This window comes from Apium graveolens, chromosome 1, assembly GCF_009905375.1.
Source record: "Apium graveolens cultivar Ventura chromosome 1, ASM990537v1, whole genome shotgun sequence".
Classification (NCBI taxonomy): Eukaryota; Viridiplantae; Streptophyta; class Magnoliopsida; order Apiales; family Apiaceae; genus Apium; species Apium graveolens.
In genome coordinates this window covers 187,749,583-187,766,644 of record NC_133647.1, presented here as the reverse complement: position 1 = coordinate 187,766,644, position 17,062 = coordinate 187,749,583, and the positions used below count along the sequence as shown (strand labels likewise).

General features: G+C 32.3%; 2 protein-coding genes and 1 non-coding gene across 15 annotated transcripts; all 3 read right to left on the bottom strand.

Annotated features, from left to right (window-relative positions):
• Positions 1-369: 369 nt before the first annotated feature.
• Positions 370-3,272, bottom strand: LOC141723024 (uncharacterized). 6 transcript variants are annotated; one of them, XM_074525072.1, is made up of 5 exons: positions 3,146-3,270; positions 2,948-3,039; positions 2,246-2,341; positions 1,464-2,154; positions 370-1,194 (listed from the first exon to the last, which is right to left on the bottom strand). In XM_074525072.1, the coding sequence occupies exons 4-5, from the start codon at positions 2,108-2,110 to the stop codon at positions 699-701; spliced, it is 1,143 nt and encodes a 380-aa protein (XP_074381173.1). In that variant the 5' UTR covers positions 2,111-2,154; positions 2,246-2,341; positions 2,948-3,039; positions 3,146-3,270; the 3' UTR covers positions 370-698. The 6 variants fall into 6 exon arrangements, with proteins under 6 accessions (XP_074381173.1, XP_074381172.1, XP_074381174.1 ...); XM_074525071.1 differs by having other exon boundaries at positions 1,464-2,112; XM_074525073.1 differs by having other exon boundaries at positions 1,464-2,112; positions 2,948-3,032; positions 3,146-3,191.
• Positions 3,273-4,260: 988 nt separating this feature from the next.
• LOC141673549 (PHD finger-containing protein 1-like) lies at positions 4,261-14,494 on the bottom strand. 8 transcript variants are annotated; one of them, XM_074480306.1, is made up of 9 exons: positions 14,271-14,493; positions 13,845-13,913; positions 13,458-13,605; positions 7,632-7,676; positions 6,765-6,897; positions 6,332-6,434; positions 5,003-5,227; positions 4,805-4,929; positions 4,261-4,611 (listed from the first exon to the last, which is right to left on the bottom strand). In XM_074480306.1, exons 5-9 carry the CDS (start codon positions 6,856-6,858, stop codon positions 4,559-4,561), a joined length of 600 nt encoding a protein of 199 aa, XP_074336407.1. In that variant the 5' UTR covers positions 6,859-6,897; positions 7,632-7,676; positions 13,458-13,605; positions 13,845-13,913; positions 14,271-14,493; the 3' UTR covers positions 4,261-4,558. The 8 variants fall into 8 exon arrangements, with proteins under 8 accessions (XP_074336407.1, XP_074336426.1, XP_074336413.1 ...); XM_074480325.1 differs by lacking the exon at positions 13,845-13,913 and having other exon boundaries at positions 4,805-4,899; positions 14,271-14,494; XM_074480312.1 differs by lacking the exon at positions 13,845-13,913 and having other exon boundaries at positions 14,219-14,493.
• Positions 14,495-16,866: 2,372 nt separating this feature from the next.
• On the bottom strand, positions 16,867-16,938 carry TRNAP-AGG (transfer RNA proline (anticodon AGG)). The gene has a single exon. It is a non-coding gene; the product is annotated as a tRNA-Pro (tRNA).
• Between the last annotated feature and the right edge of the window lie 124 nt (positions 16,939-17,062).

Below are 17,062 nucleotides of genomic sequence, written 5' to 3'. Positions count from 1 at the left end.
TGCATAGGTAGAATATTAGAACACACCCATTTATCTAGCTAAATGTTTACAGGCGCAGATAATAACATAATTTCCTTTATAACTTTAAGAGCACTCTTAATTTTCAAATTGTCTCATAGCATAAGCATGATCGAGAAACAAAACATCTCAAGAATTTCAACAAACCTCTAATATGAAGTCAGAGACTAAAAAGTATGAGCCAATCTTCCCTTCATCCTAGTTTGTGGCCGCATTTATGAAGTATTTTGGCGCATAAAAATCTTATTGAATGCTAGGAACAGCCGATAAATGTACATATGTGAGGAGAAACACTAGCTAAATCTAATTCTCGCTGAATCAACTAATTTGATATCTATTTCAAGCCATTGCTATGTAAATCTACAAAATTTTATTAATTCTGAAATGCAAATTTTCAATTACAAGGTTAGGTATGGAAATCACTCAGGGTCAATCAGAATCAACACCCAACTTACTTAACACTAATACCAGCAGTAATGAAGAACATGACCTACAAGGTAAAAAAACAGCACCAACCAAAAATGTTGATGTAAACCTTTGCTGTGCAGCTAACCTCTCCACTATTCTGTTGGATTCCCACTGAATGTATTTTCCTGTCTGAATGGTGGCACTTTTTCCTTTTCTCTTTTCTGGAATCAAGCGTAATAGGTGATACTCACACTGACACAGGAGGAACACTTCTATATGTTAACAGGGGAATGAGATGCAGGATAACTTTTCCTTCTACAACAGTTCCAAGGGTAGCAGAACGACCAACTAAAACTTGAACAATTGCAGTTGAAGCTTGGATAGTGAAACTTGCAGCATGATCGAGGCCATTTACAGCAACTGCAGCTTGGCCATGTACAGCAACTGCAGCTTGGCCATGTACAGCTGCAGCCTGGCCAGTTACATCCGCAGCCTGGCCACTTGCATCCACAGCATGGCCACTTACAGCCACAGCTTGGCCGGTTGCAGCCACAACATGGCCAGTTGCAGCTACATCTTGGCCAGTTGCAGCAACAGGTTGGCCATTTAAAGCAGCAGCTTGGTTTACTACAGCAGCAGCGTTGCCGCATAGAGCAGCAATTCCAACTCGGCCACTTACACCAGAAGCTTGACCATACGCAAAGGCAGACATCCCAGCTATAGAAAGAACAGGGCCACAGCAGTCTCCACCCGGACCTCTTCTTCTTTCTGAAACACAAAAAAATACCGACAACATGGAATTTGGACTGCTTCATACATATTTGCATCTCTAAATAGCCAAACTACGCAGAATAGGGGAATGTTAATACATGCAATGACATACTAAACATTGGTGCAACTTTAAAAATGACTGCATCTACATATAGATACATAAAATGAGATAACCATTAACCACTGTGTGTGCAAGAAAGCAGCATACATATATGTTCATGTATTAATGGACATGTTCTTTTCGATAATAAAGGCAGAGAACTTACTCTGGAAACGCCAGGGGTTGACAGCTAATTCCACTTTCATCAAATTGTTGACAATAATTTGTAGCAGAATCTCTACTCCCCTCTACTTGAGGGACTCCATTTTTAGGTTGATTAAAGTTTTCATTTGAAGAATCTTTCAAGATTTCATCTTTTTCTTCATATTTCTTTCCCATGTCAAAATCATTTGTGTCATGAAGTATCCCAATTGGAGATTCATTATGTAGTCTGGACCAGATTAGTTCAGCAGATTTTCTCAATTCTCCAGATTTGAATAATTCATCAAACTTGTCTTCACTCATCGTCAGAAATTGATCCCTAGAGAAACTATGAGTCCCAATCTGAATGCTGAACAATGATTCATTGGAAACAGCACTCCAGGCTGTTGGCGTAGAGGGTTTACTTTCAAAGACAGAAGCTGGAATCCTGTCACGTGCTATATCTTCGGGCCTTTCCATGATTTGAACATCAGGAGCTTGTACAGGAGATGCGGTCTGCAAAGGAGATTCATAGGTGGCTGATGAGTATGAAGACAGGGAGCTAGAAGACTTTGAATATTTGGATGATTCAGCTGTCCCATCTTCGTTTATTGCGTTGTCTGCATCTTTGCCATGGTGATTTGTGGTTTCATATCCATGTACAGGCTCCATAACTTATGTTGAGACAAATAAGTCATTTCAAAACAATTAGGTACCTAAATTTAAGCAAGCTCACACGAGATGTGAAGATTTTACCAATCTAGCTGTTAATATGGATAAAAAAACTTATGTTTACTACATTTGTACCATGTGTTATTGACTTGAGGTGGATAGCTACAAAGCTCAACTACATAGCTCAATAGATTGAGAAGTACAGACGCGATTAGAGCAGAAAGGGTGACCCTGAGATCAAAATTCGATTATAACTAAGGTAGTAAATATATTATCTAGCAATGCATTTAAATTAAAATACCAGGTGAAAAACATATAGTTTGATAGCGTCTTAATAATTATTACAAAAAATACAACAGAACACTGAAGGAACTTCAGTGTGATGTTCGGTGGATAAGTCTTTTCAACACTCTTCCTCGAGGACCCATTTTTCAGGATGGGGTTCCTCGAACACTAAATGCTCATCTTTTCAGGGTTAGCTAGTGTCCATATATTTACTTCTAAGAACATCCGGAGTAGAAAAGTTCCATGTCCTAAACCAGGGAGTTCTAATACCATGTTAAAGTTACAAGATGAGGGTACTAGTCGAGGGGTTGAATTAATAAATCATATCTTCAACAACATTTCATCTAGCACATTGGTTAAGTCTTCGTGTCAGTACAAGATATCATAATAATAATGATCATATCGAATGATTTCATCAGGGTAGAAGGTCTTAAAAAATATTAACCAGCAATAGCTTCGTTAAAAATGTAATTAGTGAAATGATCTGTATTCACAAATAACCATCAAATTGATCATACTAGAAACATACAAAGAATTATAAAGGATTATCACCTGACATGAAATCTTGTAGCCTCTCTTGTCTTCCCGGAGCGGCAATGGCAACCAGAGGTTACCCTTCAACCGCCCCGCCCCGTACCTGCAGGCTGCAGCACATTACATATAAAATTTATATGAATAAACATGCATGCATTCACATATAAAACTTGTATAAATTTAGATAGACAATGCAATAGGGTCCAATGACTTTACCTTAAAGATCAAACTTTATTCGAGGTCGAAGCTTCAAAAGGGTAAAATCCAAGGAAGAATAAGAAAGAAAAAACTAGCTAGGGTTTTTGGGTAACAAAAATGTATGACTACATTTTGGCTTGGACAGAAGGGCTAACCGACATTCACGGCAATTTATATTCATGTTCCATTTTTGACATGCAGCAGATGATCTAGTAATGGGCACCCGAGATAAAATTAAATATTACATTTTTTTGTCATTAATTTTTTAAAAAATTAAATATATGAAGGTGCCTCTCAAAACTAAAAAATATAAATAAAAATCGCGGTGTCCTCCTAAACAAAAAATTCATTGATCCGGCACTATTTTGGCGCGCTTTCCAAGTGAACTGGGCAGTAAATTCAAAATTTTCATTTACTTAATCTTCTACATTAATAATTTTTTAAGGGATCAACATCATTTATCTTGCATATGAAGTTCTAGTTAGCACTAATGCCAGTAACGATGAAACATCCCGCAGCATCAAATTTTTGACCATTTGTCCAGTTCAGCTGTTGGTTTGGTTCCTCAACAAATTAAGAAGGCAATGATGTTACTTGCATTTTTAATTCATCAGTATGAAATGCACACATATGTTTCATGCAAGAAGGTTTTGTGGATCAGATATTCAAATGAAAAACCAGCAAAATTTTAGATACTCTGTTTATTTCCTACCCAGAATTTTAACAAACGCTCGACACCATACCTATCTCCTTCCTCTAATTACATTACATGTTCATTTTGATTTTTTAGTTATCAAATTGACCAAATAGTTCACTAAACATTATCTATTTTTTATTTGACAAAACTAAAAGTTTCAAATTAAAATTAGATATAACTTTCTTTTACTTTTTTTAATTGTATAATATATAAAAATTTAAATCAAATGTCAAATTGAACATGTATTTAAGGACGGAGCTAGTAATATTTAATATTTTTTTACAAAACAAGGTTTCTTTGCAGGATTGTTTTATGAAAATTCTGTAAGAATGAAGAAACATCATGACGATAAAGATCCTTTAAAGAAAGTGTTTTGTAGAGAAACGCCATGACTACAAAGCACAGACTTATTCAGCATACAAACATGCACGCCTCATTTTAATTATTATTTCTAACTTTATTCTCAACATAAACTTCAGAAATCCAGTTACCAGTTTTAAAACTCAAACTTGTAAAACCAGTGCCTCCAAGAAGCCACATGACTGGCCTATAATCTAGCAAACAATTAATCCAACACAATAACATCCCATGCTTTGGTCAACAAGAACAAGCAAATTTCAAAATCTACTCCATCCAAAATCAAAAGGGAACCTTAACACATAAACCGGAAAACATTATAGTCTTGTCAGCTATGCTTTTGCAGTTTCTTATCAGCTATGTTGGGCACCCATAAGTCAGTTGTTTCCGCCGCGAAAGGCTCCCCATATGAAAAAATTATTCTCTATCCCTGGTAAAAGCATGTAATACAAATAGTGAACGCGTTATCATAGAACAGTTGTAAAAATAAATTTCAAGAATGACAAACTTAATTAAGCAAAGATAAAAAGCTATGATGAGCGTTGTGAGGGATGGTGAAACTTGTAAACATCAATTATCATGAAATAGCATAAGATCAGTATTACAAAATTTATGATGCTTACTCTGAGAATCAGCCGGCAGGATTGTTGATGGAAACAACAGCAATTCTACACCATCAATACGAGACTGCATCATCAAATGGCTTGCTACCATGTTTCTTAATAAATTAGAATACACCATTTTTTCCCTAAAATTAGAAGAAAGAACTTAAATAGTTGGAGAAATAAACCAGAAGTCTCATGCAACAAGTCTAAAATTACCTATCAACTCTGGATGGATAAAAGTACAGAGCAATGTCGTCTCTGTCAGGGCCTGTATTCTGGAAGATTCTCGGATACCATTCAACAAGAGGAAGTAACGTGAAATCCAGTTTGGAGTTCATATTCTTCGAAAAGTCATAGGCCTTTCGAGAAACTTTGGCAGATGGATGAGCTGACATATTAGCAGACAACCTCACCCTAAGCGATTCAAACTCAACAATGCCACTACACAAAACAAAAAACGCGCTTAGCATTCATGTTCAATCACTTAGGTTAGACAGAAAACAAGCATGTGAAGAAGTAAAAACTACAAATTTCTTCAGGTTCACCCCAGCTCAACTTCAAGAAGCACAAAACTACTTGCAGCATAACTGTATATTCAAAATAAGGGATTGGTTTGGTTTGCATCTGGTCTCTGTTATCATCACACAGACTCACGAGTCACGACTCATCCAATTAAAACCACTTTATGATTTCAATACTTACTCATCGATATACCTCCTAAATTATTATACTGTCTCTCAACAAGGAAATCTTATTACATAGATTTACCTGGAGCTCCTGGAAAAATAATTTTAGAAACAAATGAAAGATGGTGAGTTATGCTAGGGGAGAGATTTACAGACTTGTAGAACGGATTTTATTATACTGTCTCTCAACAAGGAAATCTTATTACATAGATTTACCTGGAGCTCCTGGAAAAATAATTTTAGAAACAAATGAAAGATGGTGAGTTATGCTAGGGGAGAGATTTACAGACTTGTAGAACGGATTTTATATTCAGAGCAAATCATTGGTGGTGTTAAAAGTGGTGTTATTTCTATAACATAGCACCCAAGAAAAAAAGTCTACTACAATGGGGTGCTAATGATGGATGCAAAATAGCAAAATGCTATATTTGGGGCTATATACAGAACAAGTATAGATGTTTCTATAATTGCAACATAAGCATGCAAGTTGGTAAATGGAGCAAAATGAATTATTAAGTAACAAGAACAAATATAATTGTGCATTTAAAGATTAGGTGGTTAAAATATAGCTTTATTTAGAAATTTTGCTGCATTTTAAACCTATACATTGTAGCACAAGTTCTATTTTAAATCAAAATTCACTTTTAGATTTCAAAATTCAGCAATAGCTATATGTATTTTAGCACCGCCGTTGAACTTGCTCTCATAAACGGGCTACGTAAAATATAACTATCGAGTGCATAAAAAAAACAAAGTTTGAGCTAAGAAATTCAAGAAAATAATGCAGATAAGAAAGCTGCTTGAATTTACAGAGATGTATAACAGGATAACATGTACACGGGTTTAGTGCTGAACTCACCTCCATGCACGCTCTATTGCAGGACCATTCTGCAAACTAATTTGCTTATTTCCTTCTCCACTCGTTGTACTTTTATGATTGATCTCAGTCTGAATCTGGACACCTAATCAATCAATCATCAGAAGTTAATACTATTTTAATTCTTGGACATGGTATTGGTACAAAAATTGAACATACTACTAGCTCGGAAGCTCTTCATAGTATGGTGGCTACTACAGTGAGTGACATGTTTTATTACAATGCTTTAAAGGACATTTTTTCTTGCTATCCAACTAAACTTCTTCAAAAAATCTATTGCTCCTATATACCAAGTTACCAAGTCCAACAACTTAAAAAAGCTATTTCTCAACGAACATACTATCCATATCAATAAAGGAGCAAAAAGCAGCTACAAAGAGAAAATATTCAAAAGGTTAAAAAATTAAAATCATACCCCTGGAATTGATAATAGGTGAACCATTGAAGTGGCCTATTTTCTGTCTTTTCGAAGGCTCGGAGGCAACTGAAACTCTTTTCTGGGTGGACATTGGTTAAACTTGGCAAATATTGAAGTGATGACTATTAGCCTGTATAATGATGAAGATGAAATTAATTAGAACAGGAGAATAACATATATAAAATTTTCAAAGCAAGAAGAAAGACTGGAATGATAAGTGTGGTACAAAGAATCAATAGGTCAGTCTCCAATTATTTGGGGCCTTTTCCTAAATTTAATATCAGGACACATTTGATGATAATATATACATATATACATATATATATTTATATAAACTAATAATTTTGTCTAGTCATTATCCAGTTATTTTATCAACGCAAAAAATATCAAGTTACAAGTCTTGAAGATTTTACTGAAAAGTATAAACATCTACGTGCCACTCTAAGTAAGAGTTAATAGAACAAGAATAGCATACTACGGTATATATTACTTGCCCAAATTTCCACTCCAAAATTTTAATTTATTTTAATTAAATTAAAACCACATCATAAATTTGAGATCCCTAATTTTTCGGCGCCGTGTATACTGACATTACCGGCCCGGCAACAAGTTGCCACTTAGCAAACATTTAGAAAAGTGTACCACGTTGAGAAAAGGATAATATTTGATAGACACGTGCACAGATCTAAAAACAAAAAGCGACATACCCTAAAACAGATTACACCGGATGCATTAAAAACATTCGTTTTATCAGTATCACATGAATCGAGAGAATTAAACCAACATAAAACTAACAAATCTGCTAGCTATCATCATTAAGAAACAAAAAATTATGTAATTAAATAGATCTGCTTACAAACTTACCGATCTGAAACGTGGTGGCACAAAAACTATGGAAACACGATAGACCTTCAGTGGAATAAATCACAAATTAGAAAACATATATAGGAGGAAATAAAGATAACGACTATAGCTTAAATTCCAAGATTCAGTTTTGTACCTACCTTATATTATAGCTAATCACCTTATGTTTCTTTTGAACAACTTATTAACACGCAATTCTAGGCAATTGAGAAGATGGTGTATATAAGTGAAACGGCGCTCACGAAGTAGAGATGTTTTATGATGATGCCCTAGAGTTGATATTTATCAAAAAGATTCCTCAATGATATTGAGCAGTTTCTGTTGGGCTCGCTTAGCAGGCCTAACTCCACATTACTATGATATTGTCTGCTTTGGGCCGAGCCTGCACGGATTTGTTTTTGGGTCACTCCCAAAAGACCTCATTCTAATTGGAGTTGGTGCTTATATTCTAGCAAACTGCCCCTTCCACAAACGACAATGATGATACCGAGAAAGAGTAAAATTTTGACCATAATTTTACTACGTACAAAAAAAGGATTTTGCATCACAATTTAATACAACATGGTATTTTATAACTCTTAAAATAAACAAAATAAAAAATACCTAATGGGGAGCATCTTTAATATAATAAGAATAAGTTGTAGGAAGTTGCTAAATTATATAACAGAATTTATGAAAATAATAATATGCTAATAACATATTTAAAAATTAGTAGGTACATCGAAAAATAAAAAATATTACTGACTTAAAAGACAAATATTAATAGATGCTTCACTATAGACTTATTATCAATTTTTTCAAATTTCTACGGAATATAAAAATAATTTTTCCAATCACAACTATAATAGTAAGGGAAAAGAAAAAACAAATAAGTTTAAGTACCCCTAAAACGATCCTCCTTAGATTTTAAAAGCATCCTCACAATATGCTAACTTGATATTAAGTACATTTCCACATAATACATTTTTAATTAACAAAAGTTTTAAGTTAACATAAACAAGTCAAGCCCATACATTTAAATAATAAATTTAGAATTCATGATGACATTTCTATAATGAGGCAATTAACCTATAAACTTAAATATGTATACTATCAAAATTTATAATTTTCATTGTTTGAAAATTAAATATATATTTTTCTCATAAGAGTTAGGTTCAATATTTGACGGTCTATATATACTTCTAGTGTGATAATTATATATATATATAACTATAATTTCCTTAAAAAATACAATAATTATATATAAGTGTTAAGTTAAAAACATGTAAAAAACCTGCAATGCATTATAAAAATAATTATATGTAAAACATCTCCTAAACATTAGGGGGCAAACAAGCACTTTTAATAACACTTTTTAAAAACAATGTTATAGGAAAGCAAGAAGAGGGGACAAGGAGGCAAAAGCAAATGATAAGGCATATGAGATGCATAAACGCGTGAACACTGAATGCATTCTTAAATTGGCGGATGCTCGAGATAGAAGGCAACAAGGTTTGGGATTGGGTAGGTATATTAAGGATAAGTATAAACATCTAGTACTCAAGAATAAGAATAATAATATCAAGAGGAGATATGACATACTTTCGTAAGTTGTTTAAGAAGACCACAATCCATTAATGGAGCAAGACAAAGGTCAATATGTTGCACATATTAGTAGTATGAAGGGAGTTTCGCAAAAGATGAACATGGCAAAGAGTATCGGCCAGGCCTAAACTAGATTCTGATTGAGGAGTGGCGAAAAAGTTGTACGATAGTTGTTAGACCTCTTTAACACCATGCTAAAAACCGCTATAAGAAGGAAACATAAAGAAAAAGAGATTTTTGTAGAAAAACCGTAAAAAATCCACCAGTCCCAATGTGATCCAACCATAGAGGAACCACTACTACCTCTATGATTTCTTAACCGCGGAAAAGAAGAATTTGTTTGATTTGCAACCCATGCAGCCTATAACAATATGCAACCTATAACAATAGGGAAAACAAATTTAAGGTAATTTCAATAAAATCCTCTCTATGTCAAATATTACATTATAAGAGTAAATCTGTAAACTTGGTCACCAAGTAAAATCTTAATAAGGAACGGAAACACATCCTTTTTATTTTATTACTACTCTAATTTATAATATTCCTAATATTCAATGTATCGAACATAATTAATTTCTAATAAAACTATAACCAACTTATTCGAAAATAACAACACGAAATAAATATGAATTAGTATTTTAAATCCATATTCTGCATTTATACTAGAGAAGTGCAGACTTAGCACAGTGGTGTCAATCTATAAAAAACAAAGGTGATGCACAAAATTGAGGTAGTTATCGAGGTATTAAACTACTTAGCCACATGATGAAACTTAAACTTAAGATAAGCCAACCAATTAAATGCCACCAATGTCGACGATGGAGGTACTTCATCACATCCGACATTTAATCGAGAAATATAGTAAATGTCATAAAGATCTCCATATTGTGTTTACAGAAAAGGCTTATGATACTAAATGAAGTTATTTGGTGAAGTTCAGAAGATAAAGGGTGTCGCGACGCGAATGTATGTTAGAGTAATACAAGACATCTACTTGCATTTTCTAATTCTAGTGGGTGAACTAATATTTTCCAATAAAGAAGCGTTCCACCAAGGGTCGACATTGTATCCATTCATGTTTGTTTTAAGGACCAAAGCTTGTGCATGAGCTGCTTTAAGACTAAATAGTTTTAGTGTTTCAGTGAAGTGTGACGACACTAATGATGAAAAGGTTAGAATTTTAAATTGTAAAATAAAATGCCTTAAAATAATTATGTTAATTAAGAAAGATGACAGATATCGTATCAAGATGCCAAAGTCGAAGGCCTTTGTTAAAAGAACATAAAATTATGATACTTGAAGGGCTCAAATGGGAAGTTTTACATATCTCCGCGTAGAATAGGCAGAGTCACACTAAATTCTTAATTCATCCAAAATTCATAGATTCATATAATATACACCATCTTTGATAAATTAATAATATATATTCAAAACTTAGAAGAACAAGTTTATACCAAGTAAACTCCTAGTCATAAGGAAACATATTCTTATATCATTCTATTATTGTAATCTAGAAGACACTAATATAATACCTAATCAATTACAGACAATTTTTTGGTATATATTAATATATATAATATGTAGGAATTAATTTATAAATTATTTTATTAGCATAATTATCCTCTTATGTAGAAAAGCTCATCCACGAGGTTTAATATAAGGAACCTATAATCCTTGAACTTAGTTCCATATAATTGGACATGAATTCTTGCAAAACATTAAGATATATCATTCACGTATTTTACAAGTCTCTTTGACAAAGAGAGACTTACAATCATTTGTATCCCTTTATATATTCCTCAAACCCGCTTCTTTCCCTTCTCTTTCTTTCACTATTCCTCAAACCCGCTTCTTTCCCTTCTCTTTCTTTCACTATTCCTGCCTAGGTCCTCGACTCTGGTTACTTGGCCGGGATAAAGTGCTATGGAGAAATGATAAATAAAATGTCGTAAACTTGAAGAACAAGTAAACTTGGAGATTCCTGAAGACCAAGTAAACTTGGAGATTCCTGAAGACCAAGTAAACTTGTGGATTAAAGCTAAAAGGAAACGTAAGGGATGATAATTTGATCCAATTGAATGGATACCCGATATGTTCCGGTCCAATTGAATTTAACTGAACCTAATTTTTCTGATTTGAATTTACATATATTTTAGAGAGCAAGATAATGGATCTAGCCGAAAGTTTCATGAAACCCACACAATAATTGAACTTGCATGTTACAAGTACCACCAACTCAAGAAGTATATTACAAAAATTTAATTCATTGTCTACGGTAGAATTAAGCATAACGACAATTGAGTATAACAAAGCTAAAGTTAAAATAGGGTTGTCAAAAAAATTCAGAAAATCCGATATCCGTCCGAAAAATCCGCATTCGTATCCGGAAAAAAGCGGATATTATTCGTATTCGAAATAAAGCGGATATTATCCATATCCGAATCCGGGATATTCGAATCCGAATTCAAATACATATATGATATTTAAATTATATAATTATATGTAATTTAAAATTAATTCTATTAGTTTATACTGTGTAAATATGCATTAAATAATATATTTATACAAAATTTACATGATTGTACACAAACTTTATACGTATAAAAATATAAGGTTTGAATTTTATCGTAAAAAAATGTCCCATAATCATCGTCAATACGGTAAAGTTTTTAAAAAATTCAAAAAATCTGATATCCGTCCGAAATATCCGCATTCGTATCAGAAAAAAAACGGATATTATCTGTATCCGAAATAAAACGGATATTATCCGTATTCGAATCCGACGATTGCAGATACGGATACGGATATGGATATAGACATATCTGTATCCGAATTATCCGTTTGACTACCCTGATTTAAAATATGGTTGTGTTCGAACCTACCAATGACTGATGATACAACAAGATACCTAGTCAGTTAGCGTTAGTTATATAGAACATAAGTTAAGTTCTTGCAAGACCTCGGGAATTTTTCAGTTATATTCAAATCATAGAAATTAGTTTTGTCCAGATTTATCCAGGATAAAAGGCCATTGTATCCTTCCCGATCTCCCCATCTCTTTATTGTTAAGGACGTTGAGACATGAAGAGAATGAGGACAAAGACAATGAATATTGCAATAATTGTTACAAGGATAGAAAAAGGCATGATCAACAAAAAAACACATCAATAGCACCCGTGGTTTATACCGTGTCTCAGCAAGGAAAACATGATATGTATATTTACTAGAAGCTCTACAAAACTAATTTTAAGAACAAATGAAGAGCGAATGATGGGGAGAGATTTGCAAGCATGTGAAAAAGGTTTTTTCCCAACTCATAAACAAAACTATTGAGTGTGTGTGTGTGTGTCTATATATATATATATATATCAAACATAACTTGAGCTATAAAAATCAGCAAAAGCGAATATAATAGGAAGCATAACAGAATGCAAATAGGTTTAATACTGAACTCATAGACAATCTTTTTTCCATAAAAGATCTTTTGCAGGACCATTCTCGTAGAATGGATAAAGCAAGGACAATAGTTTGCCTATTGAACACAATATGGGGTTTGACACCAAATAATCAACTATCAGGATTTACTTTTTTTATAAAAAAAAATATATATATATATATATATTAAAATACTGTATTGGTACAACAATAGACCATAGTCACCATACAACTAGCAAGGAATCTCTTTTTGGGATCGATTTCAGTGTAGTTTTCCGAGGGTCTCAAAACAATGTTCATGATTGAAGACACCTAATATAAGTGTATACAGCTTCTGTAGCAGTATCATGTAGATATGGAGGCATTCAATGGGCACTATAATCTACAGAATATAGCAGTGGGGAACAAAAATCAACATTTATGAAGAATTATCTCAAGCTCACAAGAGTACTTCATTATGATGTTAAATCCATAGATATCCTATGCAAACAGAGTAACAGAGTATGCAGTCATCGAGTCAGAGACTGACGATAACTAATTTAGAAGTATAGCACTTCCTCCACTTAAGCTCAATGCTTTTGCGGAGACTACCCAGTGGAGACTTGTTGTTCACAACACGGTAAAGGTTATTTGCTTCTTGCCAACTGACCAGGCTTCTTTGCAAAAATCTCTTACTCCCATATAACATGTTACCTACTACTTCGAACTATAAAATATTTTACATACGGGCAATATCAATATAGGATCAAAAACTTAAGAGTTAAAGAGAGAAGTAATATATAAGGTCCAAAAATAAAGAAGTCGTACCCATTGAATTGCTACCCCAGTAGAAATGGAAATGATGGACTTATTTTTCCGTTGCCCATGCTATTGGTTCTACTAACTAGAGAAGGTTCATCATCTCCACTCCCACATTCATCAACCGCATCAAGTCTAGACATTGAGGCTTCAGTTCCTGCATACCGCACAACATCAAAACTATGACTGAGGTCCGAAAAGATATTCAAAAGAAAGAATAACACCGAACATGTAATACAGTCAACTTTTTGAAATCAAACCATCAAGATGACCACTTGGTGGTTCTGTCAAAGCCTGATCCGAAGCCGGAAAAGGGCAAATATATGCAAACCTCATAGTCTCATACATGTCCAAATGAGCAAAAAGAAGGCAATTTGATTAAGAAAAAAATCATACACTACACTCGGAATTGGTCCAAAGCCAGGGAAGGCCAATTTACGCAGTAATGCAGAGCTCCTACATGTTCTAAGAAGTAAAAAGAAGCCTATTTCAGGTGATGAAAAAAAACATGGAAATTTACATAAAAAAAATAGTAAATAAATAACCATTCTTGGAAAACCAGGCAGAATATAATTTCAAGAAAAATCAATAACAAACATATCATCACTAATATTAACAACTAACATCCTAAGAATCAACATTACACTCAAGAAATCAATACCAAGAACCCAACAAAATGCATAGATATTGAATTCATATAAAACTCAAATTACCCATGATTATACATATATGAAACACCAAGAATCATACAAAAACACACAATAATTTACCAAGAAAAAGATAATCTTGATGGCATAATAAAAAAATGCTTCTGGGTATTACCGGAGAGTAAACAAAGTTGAATCAGTTCTTTTCTTAACCCCTTCAATCTCTGCTATGCTATGTTTCATTTTCTTGTGATGTTGCACAATTAAACACTTATTACAGGGTCTATTGTTTGACAAGAATCAGTGTCTGAAAAGGGGTAACTGATAAATTAATAGGTGGAGACAGTAAGATATCTGCTAGTAAGACACCTTGAGATTAATCTGACATTAATCGGTGAAAAAACTAAATGATCTCAAAACCCATTCCTTATTATTATTATTATATTAAATTTGAAAAATATACGAACAAAAAGTGGAAAAAAAGAAAGAAAAAAGTGGAAGAAAAAGTGAAAAATGAATATTTTATTAATAAAAATGATATAAGGGATGATTAATTATTCTTTAAAGATAATGTATTAAAATGATGTATTAGTGATTTAAGGAACTACTAAGATACCGTTGGAGTGCAAATTTAAGTCTAGTTCCTTATATTTAAATTTAAGAGTCCATTTAGAGCAAGTCCAACAGTTTGATAGTAGCTTCCTTATAAATTTTATAAAATAATAACTCTTAGTAAGTTAGCACATGTTTTTATATTTTAACTCCAACCATGATCTCTAAACCCTTATTATTATAATAAATTTGAAAAAGATATGAACAAAAAGTTGAAGAAAGAGAAAGAAAAAAGTGGAAGAAAGAATGAGAAATGAATATTTTATTAATAAAAATGATATAAGGGATGACTAATTGTTCTTTAAAGATAAATTATAAAGATTATGTATTAGTGATTTAAGGAAATATTAAGATACTGTTGGAGTGCAAATTTAAGTCTAGTTCCTTGTATTTGAATTTAAGAGCCCATTTAAGGAAGCTGTTGGACTTGCTCTTAAGGAAACTGTTGGAGTTGCTCTTACTATGTTGAACCTGCGCTTATTTATACTTCGACTTCATTGTTCTAAGAATACCCGATTTAACCCATTAATACCGCTATTAGCTATAATTATTAATTATGTTTAAAATAAATATTATTTTATTAATTTCTATATAAATTACTGAAAGTAAATTAATAAGATTTTTATTTTATATTTATGTCAATATTTTAAAATAAATATTATAAAATAAAAATAAATCCTTATGGGCAAAATATCTACCATTTAGGGCAAACCGTCTAAAATAACAATTGACGGTATTGTACACCAAAAATACCCACAAAACACGCATCTGGAGGATGCGTATTTGATTTTTAAAAAATTAACAAATGATACGCATGATTAGTATGCGTATTTTCTTTCACTTTTTAGGTATACGTATGTTAGTCATGTGTATACCCTACAAAAAATACACATGTTTGTCAAGTTGTCATGCGTATTCTTCGCTAAATTTTTAAAAAACCGAATACGCATTCATGTAATGCGTATCCCGTGGGTATTTTGGGCGGACAATACCTCCAATGAGTATTTTCGCGAAACCCAAAAGTGATGTATTTTGGATATTTTTTCAATTATTATCATGTTTGGTTGAAAATATAATATTATATTTAAAAATAAATGGAAAATGTATCTTAATGTTATTATATTATGATTTTTTATAAATTTAGTTGAAAATAAAATAATAATTTTACATTTAATATTACATAACATTGTTATTTTATAAATATAAATAATATGTTAACAACCAAATGAGAAGTATCACCTTTTTAAATACTACTTAATTTTCAATATTAACTAATTTACAATAAATTTAAAGTAAAAAAGTGAGTATTTTTGTATTAAAAGTTTAAGGCCATATATAGTATTTTCATCTATTTGTAATTTAATCTTTTTAGATTTGACAGATTTTTTACTGTTTTGACAGATTAATCACGGTATTGCCCGACTTTTGATAATTTTTTTGAAAATTTTGACCAATTTCCGATTAATTAACATAGAGCCCACCTATCCATCGATGACCGATTTATTAAATTCATCGGCGATTTTTTGAAACTCAAACAAAAACAACTAAATACTGTAAATCTACTACAAAATATATTTTTTGATATATTTCTTTCTTATTTGAAAAAATATAAAGAAATATTGACAGCACTCGTTATAAAATTTAGTAAATTTTATCTATTTTATTAAAGATTAAATTAAATATTAAATTCTTCTTTTACTTACATATTTTAAGATAAACTTAATACTCGTGCTTACCTTACGGGAGTACAAATATTTTTTAACGTGAATATATGAGGGGTACATAAGTAATTATATAATTTAATTATAAAATTTAATAAATTTATTATTAAAATATATTATGTACTCGACTTTTTAATGTGAATACATGAGAAATAGATAGGTTATTACACAACTTGATTATAAGATGACTAAATTTCATTATTAAAATATATTATATACTCGTCTAACTCGTACGTATTTGGGGACAACTTTTTCATTTAACATATTTAGAATCCAAATTTGTGGAAGTATTGATTTAAAAAACTTGGAAATGAAATACTTACTTTTCAGAATGCTAAGAAAGTTTATTTTTACAAGAAAAATATAGACTACAGCCGAGGAAAGGCTAAAAGCTAAAAAAAGTAGAAAGGGGAAGTTTTTTTTAAAAAAACAAATTAAGGGGCATTCCGAGAATTGAACTCGGGACCTCTCGCACCCTAAGCGAGAATCATACCACTAGACCAAATGCCCATTTTGGATCAGCAATTTTGGTTTAAGTTTTTTAGTACATGTTCATATATTGTAGTAACCTGACAAAGGTCCCCTTTGGATACATGAAGGTTGGTCTGGACTCTGGTGTCTAAACAAAGTACTC

Bases quoted from the DNA above. Each gene is read 5' to 3' on its own strand.
- LOC141723024 (XM_074525070.1), bottom strand. The intron at 1,195-1,463 runs GTAAGTTCTCTG...TTTGTGTTTCAG, and splicing joins CAACCCCTGGCGTTTCCAGA to AAAGAAGAAGAGGTCCGGGT.
- LOC141673549 (XM_074480312.1), bottom strand. From the start codon at position 6,858: ATGTCCACCCAGAAAAGAGTTTCAGTTGCCTCCGAGCCTTCGAAAAGA. The intron at 5,228-6,331 runs GTGAGTTCAGCA...TGTTTTGTGTAG, and splicing joins GCAATAGAGCGTGCATGGAG to TGGCATTGTTGAGTTTGAAT. The intron at 4,930-5,002 runs GTAATTTTAGAC...TTCTAATTTTAG, and splicing joins TATCCATCCAGAGTTGATAG to GGAAAAAATGGTGTATTCTA.